We start from the raw sequence: 10,923 nt of genomic DNA, 5'->3' as shown, positions 1-10,923 counted from the left end.
TTCGAATAAACTTCTCACTTGTGTGCTTCCTGTTCCTCCTCTAGAGAGCAGTAGCAAAAAGCAGTTTAGAAGATTCCAAATTAGATTAGCAGCAGCTTGTTATATTATCTTAACTAATGGTGATTAATCTACCTATTGTGTGTTTGAAACCATGGTTTATGAAGCTGGTTTGCTAATAATAGAAAAAGTGCACTTCAGATAAGATGAAGTTTAGGTGGTAACTGGAAGCAAAAGCTTCTGAGTTTCTCTTCATAATAATAATAATTTAATTGCTTATACCCCGCCCACCTGGCTGGGTCTCCCCAGCCACTCTGGGCAGCTCCCAACAGAATATTAAAAACACAATAAAACACCAAACATTAAAAACTTCCCTAAACAGGGCTGCCTTCAGATGTCTTCTAAAAGTCAGATGGTTGTTTATTTCCTTGACATCTGATGGGAAAGTGTTCCACAGGGAGGGCGCCACTACCGAGAAGGCCCTCTGCCTGGTTCCCTGTAACTTCGCTTCTCGCAGTGAGGGAACTGCCAGAAGGCCACACTGAAGGAGGGGAGGGGAGAATATGAGCCTATGTCTCATTGTGGCTTGTTCTCATCATTCTAAATTATGGTTTGGTATGATATCTAAAACACAGCCTTTGTGCAAGAGCACCATTTTCAGCTACAGTATAGAACCTGATTGAATGCAGTTGATAAGAGTGTGCAAGCTGGTAGCTTGTTCCTGATAATAAAGCTTAGGAGTGAAATTTCATTTATGTTTCAAATCAGTTGCCTCCTGCTCATGTAAAAGAAGGCTGCATATGACCCTTTTTATTCAGTTTGGATAGTGGGAGCAGATATCCTTTACCCTCCTCAAAAAAATCAAAACCCTTTCAAAAAAGGAAAATGCTTTTCACATATTTTGCAAAATGCAGGCAATGATGAACTGTAGCATTATCAAAACGTATTATCACTAGGCAGAAATGAATGTACAATTAAAGCCCTAGAATTCTTCTTTTAAATGGACTAATCTCTGCTTTCAAGATCATTGTGGCTTCAGAGCATGGCAAACACTTTCGCTATTCTTCAGCATCCAACGGAACAATCCAACTGTGTGCATAATGCGGCCGTCTGCATCACTTTACCCAGATTTTGAGCATTTTAATGCACAGAGAAGACAAGGGAAGGGTTGGGAATGGTTCTCCTTAAAAAATAATGGATATGTTAATAAAATATATTTTGCATAATATGTAAGCGCCAAATCTGGTTTCTTATGCTTGAAGTATAATAAGGATTTTTAGGGCTGGAAACCAGAGATCCCATAATTGGAACTCTTCTCCTGAAGAGCTCCCACTAAAGGAAAGGGCATGATCTCCCCACAGTTTCCCCTACCTCTTGTGTCTCTTGAAAGCTCTTCCAGAGGATGGGCTGACCCACTGGAACAGCATGGGAGCTGCTTTGGGGGCTGCAGGTGAAAAGGGAGACTGGCAAAAAAAACCCAACCTGTCCCATTTCCTACAGTAGGAGCTCCCCCTTGAGATCAGCTCCTTCCATGAAAGGAAGCCTCTTTTCCATTATCTCCATGCTCTGATGCAGGTCATGTGAACTCCAGGAAAGCTGTTTTCTCCTCCACATAAATGGTGTTCAGTACAAAATAGCAGCTGGTGTGGTTTTTTAAAGGGCAACACGCAACCTAGCACCTGCTATCCAAATTGGGGCATTGACGAGGGGTTGGTTCCTATGTACATTTCCACAGAGTGGTATTAAGCCCAACGCTTGATTTTCAGCAGTGCCACTTAATGCGTTTATCAAGTGTGCATGTGTGAACCCAGGGAACAAGAATGCCCTCTTGATTACATCTGTGCGCCTTATCCTGAAGATCAGGGGTCAGCAAACTTTTTCAGAAGGGGGCCAGTCCACTGTCCCTCAGACCTTGTGGGGGCCGGACTATATTTTTGGGGGCTGCTTACTTGTGTCTTGCAAGCAGCAGGGACTGGCGGTGGCAGAGGGACGATGAGCGGCACGCAAAAGGGCTCCAGAGAGGGGCTGCTTAAAATGGCAGCCGCTCGAGTGCTGCTGTTGCTGGCACCATAAAGCCCAGACCCCTTCCTCCTCTAGGCAGGGCAGGGAGAAGCCAGGAGGAGGGAGGGAGGAGGCGCCAGCGCCGGCACTGTGTGAGGCAGAGGGAGGGAGAGGGAAAGAACACGCACGCTGGCGATCCACACAGCAATACCTGGACAGTCCACGGGCCGGATCCAGAAGGCAATTGGGCCTGATCCGGCCCACGGGCCTTAGTTTGCCTACCCATGCTGAAGATGTCCCCAAGAAGTGTTCCCATGGCTCCTGCACTTTTGAGAGCTTGTCTGTAAGCGTTCATACACGGGCAGTGCAATTGTGTATGTGTCTACTCAAAACATACGCGCCCCACTGAGCTTAAAGGGGGCTTGCTCCCAAGTAAGCGTGCCTTTTCCAGTAGAAGCGTGGACAGTATAAATAAGAGTGAGGACCCTTTATGTAGTGTCCACCCTGACTTAGGAGTCTTGCCTGGAACTGACAGTAACATTTTCCCACTTCTCCCAGACATTTTATTCTTAACTTTCTGCTGCTTGGTGGGTTTTTATGAGAATACGCAGCGGGGCAGGGGGTGGTTCTTCATTTGGGAGATTTAATGTATGATCATTTTTATTTGTTTGTTTACTTTATAACCATTATACACCGCTTGATTATAAGAGGGGGGGGAGCCCTCAAAAGTGTCTACGAAAAGATAAAACGATGAACGTTAAAACGTACAAAAACTTAAAATACTAAAACAGATTAAAATTCAAGCCAACTTCCGAAGCATCTGGGTAAGCTTGTCTAAACAAGAATTCTTTTAGCAGACGCCGAAAGGAATACAGTAACAGTTGTGCTTTAATTTTTTATGTAACTGCTCCATTTGTACTGTATACTCTGCTCTGCGAATTAAGTTACTGTGATAATGTTTTGGTACGAGGCGATGAACGAATGAAACATAAACACATTCCATGTGTTTTGCAGACCCTTTGTTATACGAGCATAGTTCCTTGGCCTTTGGAACAAGTCAAGTTATTTGCAAGCTAAATAAATAGTTATGCATTAGCTTATGGAAGGCGCGTTGCAGCACTCCGTGTGCTAAAAACACCACATAAAAGATGAAGACAGCCCAATGAAGTACATGAACTGGAATTTATCATGGATATTGGGCATTCAATAACTATAAAGCCTGAGGATAAATGGGCCAATGGGATAAAAACTCAATTTCTCTTTCTCCAGGCCAGTGGACACACTGTGAATGAATTAAAAATAGCTCACCTTTAGGAGGTATACTCAAGAGTAGCTTGCCCTGCTGTTGAGGATAGTTTATGGTTCAGGACTGACGTCGTAGCTGAGAAATGTTATTTAATATGTTGGCACCTTTCTGGGGCAACAATTTCTCGCTCACAGTCGACGGACACGTACCTGTGGCGCGCTGCAGTCCATCACCTCACCTGAAACAATGTGGTTTTGTGATGTGGTGCATCCAATCCTAGGAATATAATGAAAGCCGCATTGTGTAATTGGCTGGAAACCACTGTGCGCCTTTGAGGTAGATTCATTAGAAGAAGAAAATGGAATTGTACAGGCCTTCTGCTGCCTTTCTGCTTAGTCACCCTTTTCGACATGAATATTTAACATGAATATTATTATTTTTAAAAAATCATCTTCCAATGTGAGTGGAAAACTTCCAGCTGGTAGCTTCAAATGAATTTTTGAAACCATTTAAAGCATATACAGAGTTATGCCTCAAGATTGTTACAGGCTATAATGCTTTAGGAGAGGAAGTTATTTGTGTTGGTTCTTTTTTAAAAAACGAAGACTTTTAAAGTTAGATAATGGAATCGCTCAAGAAGATGTAGGCGTGACAAAAGAACGAGCTAACATGGGATTAGAAACTTGAAAGGAACGGCTCTTTTTAAGTAACAAAGCTGCTCTCTTTCACATTTTCTGTTACGTTTAACACATTCTTGTCCTTTAGAAGCAAAGACAATTACCTTAATCAGTGTTTATGTTTTGCTCAGCTACTCATTTGTATCCAGATACACCTTGCATTGCATGTGACAATTTATGATGAAACGTGCATTATCTTTTCTCAGCTGTCGGTTGATTCCCGGGTAGAGATGACGAGGAAGGCTATTAAGTCAGTGAAACACATCGCCGAAAAGGCTGGGAAAAGGTCCTCTGAGGGAGACCATGCAGAAGACATGCCTGGCAGGCAAATCACTTATGAAGATGCTTTGAGTCACCTACAGCAATCTCTCGCACACCTGGAAACACTTAGCCATAGCTTTATTTCTTCCCTTAAAAACAGTGACCAGGTAAATGATTTTTTAATGAAAAAAACTGACCAAATCAGTGTTACACATAATAATTATTTGCGATGCTGAACACACACACATGCGCATTTCTATAGGCTTTCTCAGAAGAACGGGTTGGCTCACTGGCAGTATCATTTTGGGAAACAGTTTTTAGATATCTTATATATTGTATGTTTATTGTTGCAAGCCACCTTGATACTACTTAATGTTTAGCAGTCTACTCCCCAGCCCAAATAAATTGGTAACATACCTGCATGGTTGATAAGTCATCTGCCTATACAGTGAGGGGGGAAAGTATTTGATCCCCTGCTAAGTTTGCCCTCTGACGAAGAAATGACCAGTCCATAATTTTAATGGTAGGTTTATTGTAGCTGTGAGAAACGGAATAACAACAGGAAAAACCCCAGAAACCCAGGAAAAAAAGTCATAGATGGATGTGCATTATATGTATGTACTTGTTACCCATTTCCCATTTTTATTATTTAATTTAACACTTGGTGGCTGTTTCGTTCCCACCTCCAGCTGTTCTGTCTCATTCATGTTGTTTTACTGGACTTGGTGTTTCTGGATTTTATCAAAAAAACGATCCCCCATTCCCTTACCCCTTTAAACAGTTCCTCAAAAATACAGCACAGGGGCTCAGGTATGAGAAACTTAACTTTCAATGTACCTTTAAAGTTTCATTCTTCAAATACATGAGATACCAATGGTAGGTACATTTTTAAAATGGATGTTTTTTGACATGGCTCTTTCGATTAACAGGGTTGTATCTGATGGTGACTGGGTTTGATTTACTCTCTCCTACCCACTTAACACCACACCACCTGTACTGTTCCTGATGGCTATGGGGTCTTCTGAAACAGAATGGGATATGGTGTAGAGGGCTGAATTGAGGGTGGGGTTCCGTGAAAATCAGGTGCCTTGACTTATGTGAGTCAAGCACTTTCTGCTTATGTGAGGGAAGCACTTTCTGCTAAGGCAAAGCCACCATTGGAGACAACTAGAATCCTTTCTCCGTGAATGTTTCTGGAAGAAGTTAGCTGAGAACCTCCTGAAACTTCACGAGAACTTAGCCGCAGTTGGAGTTCCTTGACTCTGTTTTCACTCACCTGACCTCCAATTAAATAATGTTGGCAGTGTTGAGTTAATATTTTATGGGGTTGTATCCAGCATAGCATTGTCATAAAGAATTGATGATGAGGTTATATTGCTAGCATCTTGCAAAAGGAGATCCGCTTGGGCCAGAGGTTCCACAGGTAGAAATTTTGCATTTCTATGTTCAATTTGTAGAGGATAGGAAAGTAAAAAAAAAGTAGTGTCTCTGCTGTGCAACTTTGAGAAATGAACCCCCACTACCTTAAAGGCCCTTGCCCTAGCGGACTGGGAGCACTGGATAAAATCCCTCCAGTGGTGCTGTGGGTCAGTACATCTGACTGTTAACCAGATGGTTGGCGGTTCAAGCCCACTCAGGGATGGCTGTGGGCAGAATTCCAGCATTACAGGAGGTTGGGCTATATGACCCTCGGGGTCCCTTTCAACTCTACAATTCTGAGTGTAACCCACGACCACTTAATACTTGTATTATATTATGGTAGCAGTAACATCCTTTGGACACAGCTTATCACATCAAATCCATTTTCAGGGTGCTGTAAAGCCCACTTATACTAAAAGCAGTAGAAACTTACACAGAAATACGTAAGCATGGACATTTTTAAAACAGCATTATGAGTTTCTAGTCCTATCTGATTAGTTCCTAAAATTGCTTTGTGCAGTGATGGAAGTAATAACTCCTGTTGTAATTTATTGGTGTGCAGTCTAGAGCTTTCTGTTTCGAGTGTTTTGGGAAAGTCTTTTCTTGTGTCTTCAGTGAGCAGCGGAAGTTTTAATTAAGGTTGACCTATTGAGCATAAATCCCGCAAAGGAAAAGTTGACTGCTCCATGTGCATTTAAAATACCTCTCTCTCTCTCCAGGATATACTAAGAGAATATGGGCACCAGTATGATTTATCCCGGTCAGAAAAAGAGAAAATCAATGAGCAAGCTGTAACTATGTGTATAGATGGTCAGCCCCTGGATATGATACAGAAACTATTGGATGTTGCTGTTGGAGATCTGGGACTCTCGCCTAGCGATATAGTAAGGACAGCGGTAAATAAAGTGGTGGGTGCTTTAAGGTAAGTTAAACTTGCATACCCACAGACCCTTGAAAGTGTATTCTTGAATTTAATTGAATGCTTAGGTTTAATTTTTACATGAGGCCCACCTAACCCACATTCCATTAATGAAAAGCTCTGAAACATACTTCCTGGATTTAATCCAACAAACGGGGGGGGGGAACCCCACCTATAAACTAATCAGCAACCACCTGCCTAAATTGTCATGTATTGCACAGAGAATGGCAGTCATTTCTAGGTTTGACACTGTGGGGTCAAAGACAGAGAAGGCTCTCCATCTTGACCTCCCCTAAACCACAACCAACATTACTTCAGTTCCCCAGTTCAAATGTGCACAAAAAAGTATCAAGGCATTTCCTGGGCCTGCTATGGAAAGGGTGAACCAGGTGCTGCTCACCTTCATTCTGCCCACTCACTGCTTCCCCCTGTCCCCTGAGCCAAGTACCTAGTTTCATAGCCTGATGAAGAAAAACCACATGTGGGAGAGATGTGCAGGCTGACAATTTTTCCACCAGGGATAATGAGACCAGTAGTTTTGTCCCGGGCGTGGAAACACGCTTGGGTACCCCCTGCCATTTCCACTGCTGCCACATTCTCCCTAGCCTAGGGTTGCCATATTTATGAGGTAAAAAGCGGGACACAAAAAGTTGTTGAGCCCGAGCCACTGCTGAGCCCAAGACCAAGCCAGAGCCCAGGCCGCCCAAGTCTGAACCCGAACCTGAACCAGAGCCACATACAATTTTTTTTCTGAAAACCTGGACAATTGCTCTAAATTGTGAGAATTCCCCCAGATGAGCATGTTGCCCCCCCCCCAAAAGAGGACATGTCTGGGATTTCCTGGGTGTATGGCAACCCTACCCTAGCCTGAAGATAAGTTTTTTGCAACATGGCAAAGGAATAGAAGGGAGTGAAATTTCTGGTGAGGGCTCAAGCATTCATGAGCCTTTTGCAAGCCCCCAGTTCATGCGCTAGATTCTGCTTCTCAACACACAAGCCATTCAGCAAAAGTGGTATGAGAGTCTGACTTCACCCGTGAGTTTTATGGTGACTTACGGCAAGCAACTACAGTAAAACTCTGGCAACAAATTATTCCAGTCTTTCTCCCTTTGGCATAATTGGGGGTCTGGCATTATAGCTTCATATTTCCTTTTTTATTTGTTGTGACAGTGATAAAAGGCAACATCCGCGTAGGAAAATGTGCCATTTGCCGTGATTTGCTGCTGGATAAATAGCATAGAATTACACACTCTTAAGCATTAAGGATTCTGAAATGCTTCTTTCTGAAGCGTGTGTTTCTACAACATTGCTTTCGTTTCTTTCCCTCAATAGTGAAAGCGGTGGCCAGTCTCCTTTCAAAAAAGATCCTTTCCAGATATTAGAAAGTATTGTGTCTGCGGTCCACGCAAGTGCTGAAAACGGGTAAGAGCTTTGTAGGTGCATCGCAAACAGAACTACACTTGTTAATCCTTTGTAAACTATAGTTGTCCTGGATGTTAGAGTGGAAGCACTGTGGTGCTGATTCTCCCCCCCCCCACCCGCCCCCCGAGGAATTTGTATAGTCCCCACTATGCTCAAAATGCAGATAGTGATAGGGACATGAGTGAAAACCCAAACAAACACACACACACACACACATAAAGAGAGAGACCCATACCCATCCATCAGTCCTGCAGGTCTACTCATATTCAACCTGAAATGCACGAATGCCTCTGACACCTTTCACTTGACTCCTCCAGTTGCAAAGTCATGCCAAGCATGTGAGTTCCCCTAAAGGGCAGAGCACCTTTTCGGTAGTGGTACCCTCCCACTGAGGTCCAGCTCTGAAGGCCTTTTGGTGGTTCCCTCACTGCGAGAAGTGAAGTTACAGGGAACCAGGCAGAGGGCATTCTTGGTAGTGGCGCCCGCTCTGTGGAACACCCTCCCACCAGATGCCAAGGAAATAAACAACTGTTTGACTTTTAGTAGACATCTGAAGGCTGCCCTGTTTAGGGAAGCTTTTAATGTTTGATGTTTTATCACTTATTCTTATTCTTATTAATATTAATAATAATATTCTTCTGGGAGCAGCCCAGAGTAGCTAGGGAAATGCAGCCAGATGGGCAGGGTATAAATAATAAATTATTATTATTATTATTATTATTATTAGTTTACTCATTCAGAAGTCTGGTTAAATGAGCATTAAGGTCTCCTACCATTGACCACTGTTTCTGCGGTAACCCTGTAACATTGTTCAAAGATTCCTATTTTTGGTTTTTTTTTGTTTCCTGTTATTTTTGCAGCTTTTAGCTCTACTTTGATATATCAGCATAGCAACAGACAACGCTCAAAATCGATATTTTATGAAACGTTATTTACCTCCGCCGCCTTTCATTCGTTGTGGAGAACCAAATATAAATTGCGTCCTTCAGATGTTGCTGTCATTTGAAAAATGAGCCTGGGTAACTTTTGAAACCAGGGTCTCCACAGTTTCCTTTTTAATTTTTCCACTTTTTAATTTACGTTTTGAATGCTGCTCACTCTGAAGCCTCATTTCTAATTTAGAACCAATTCTCCGAGAGATGGGGCATAAAGAGAATAGCAGGCGCCAAGTAATTTTTCTGAAGTTTTCACAAAATGATAACTTAAACTGTCAGCTCATATTATTTCAATACTTCCAGACAGGTTGAATTGGTGTTTTCTGACTTATATTACTTTCCCATCTGTCTTGTTAGGATGAATATAGCAACCGTTAGTTACAATATAAATCACATTCTACCTGCAGCCTCTTTCCTTTGAAAAGCTCGGTGTCAGTTTGAAATATCACCAATGAATACTACAACATTATTTACGCATTTATTTATAGCCGTTTGGAACTCGTAAAAGGACAAAGGCATAGGGAGTTGGAGGGGGGAGTGTTTAAGATGAGATTCCTCTTTACTGCTCCTAGCTCAGTCAGTAGAGCAAGAGATTGTTCATCTCAGGGCTGTGGGTTCAGGCTCCATGTTAGGCAAAAGATTCCTGCATTGGACTAGACAATCCTCATGGTCCCTTCCAATTCTACGATTCCTGTTGCACCTGAAGCCGTTTGCTCCTTGTGGAAAACTATGTATTAGACATAAAGATGTCCAACGATGTAGACCAGTGATTCCTTCTGGGTAACTGCGAATTGCCTCCTTCCTAATTCTCTTCCCTGTATGCAGTTTTGCCAATGCTTTGCTTTGGATCAGCTTCTCCCTGAAAAGGTCAAATAGTTACTGGGATGTGTCCATTTGAACCAAGTTTGTGATAGAGCACTTCAGGCTTGAAACAGTAAACGTGGGTTTGAAACAGTAAATATACATGATTTCACTTAGATGTGCGGTGCCTCAGAACGTAACCCCCATGTAAATGGGGAGCTGCTGGTATCGATAATGTTATTGTCTGCTTTTTAAAATCTTTTTATTCCTTTTTGTTTTTTTAAATATTTTACATTGGGGTGTAAACTGCTTAGAGATACTTTCTGATTAAGTGGTGTGTGTGTGTGTGTGTATACACACACACACACACACACACATGCAGTGGTACCTCGGGTTAAGTACTTAATTTGTTCTGGAAGTCTGTTCTTAACCTTAAACTGTTCTTAACCTGAAGCACCACTTTAGCTAATGGGGCCTCCTGCTGCCGCTGTGCCGCCAGAGCACGATTTCTGTTCTCATCCTGAAGCAAAGTTCTTAACCCAAGGTACTATTCATGGGTTAGCGGAGTCTGTAACCTGAAGCGTATGTAACCTGAAGCATATGTAACCCGAGGTACCACTGTGTGTATGTGTGTGTCTATATATATACATGATTCTATGGTTCTATGAAACAGAACCTCTGTAGAACCTCTAAGAATCAGCAAATTCTTAGAAGGATCTTAAAGCCTTGATTATGTCCCAGAGACCCCTCACTGACCATCTGGAAGTGGAATGCTCAGCTTACTAGGCTTTGGTAGGACCAGAAAGGAAGCTGAGTGCTTAAGCTAGGATCCTGATGCCCCATGAGTTTGCCTTTCATGATCACCATAGCTTTGCTGCTAGATGATCTGTAGCTGATTTTTGTGCAGAAGTATTGTGACATGAACTCAAAACCTATAATCTGTCCATTTCCTTTGCCAACCAGGTTTTAATTTTGCTGACCGTTGTTGAGCAAAGACTTGTGCTGAAATGGATAAGTTGCCATAACATTTCCTATAAAGAAAAAATAAGTTCCGTGCTAATTAGTTGCTGTGGGACACTTTTTCCAGTGCACCTTTCCTAGGGAAGTAGAGAAGTGCATCAAAGAGAACCTTTTGCATCAGTAGTTCATTCTCATGCAAATAAGGAAAAAAGTCAAAATTACTTGCTGCCACAGAGGAATTTGTGCAAGAGCCTCCAAAGCTAACACAGAAGCAAGGAAGCTTTT

General features: G+C 42.4%; 1 protein-coding gene across 2 annotated transcripts in view; it reads left to right on the top strand.

Annotated features, from left to right (window-relative positions):
* Positions 1–10,923, top strand: part of NBAS (NBAS subunit of NRZ tethering complex) — a 179,308-nt gene that overhangs the window by 141,193 nt on the left and 27,192 nt on the right. For both annotated transcript variants that reach the window (XM_053381027.1, XM_053381026.1), the window contains 3 exons: positions 4,128–4,349; positions 6,321–6,523; positions 7,853–7,942. In XM_053381027.1, coding sequence (XP_053237002.1) covers positions 4,128–4,349; positions 6,321–6,523; positions 7,853–7,942 — 515 coding nt within the window. The remainder of the gene's footprint in view (positions 1–4,127; positions 4,350–6,320; positions 6,524–7,852; positions 7,943–10,923) is intronic.

This window comes from Podarcis raffonei, chromosome 3 (assembly GCF_027172205.1).
Source record: "Podarcis raffonei isolate rPodRaf1 chromosome 3, rPodRaf1.pri, whole genome shotgun sequence".
Classification (NCBI taxonomy): Eukaryota; Metazoa; Chordata; class Lepidosauria; order Squamata; family Lacertidae; genus Podarcis; species Podarcis raffonei.
The sequence above is the reverse complement of the archived record's forward strand: the minus strand, read 5'-3'. Positions and strand labels throughout refer to the sequence as shown.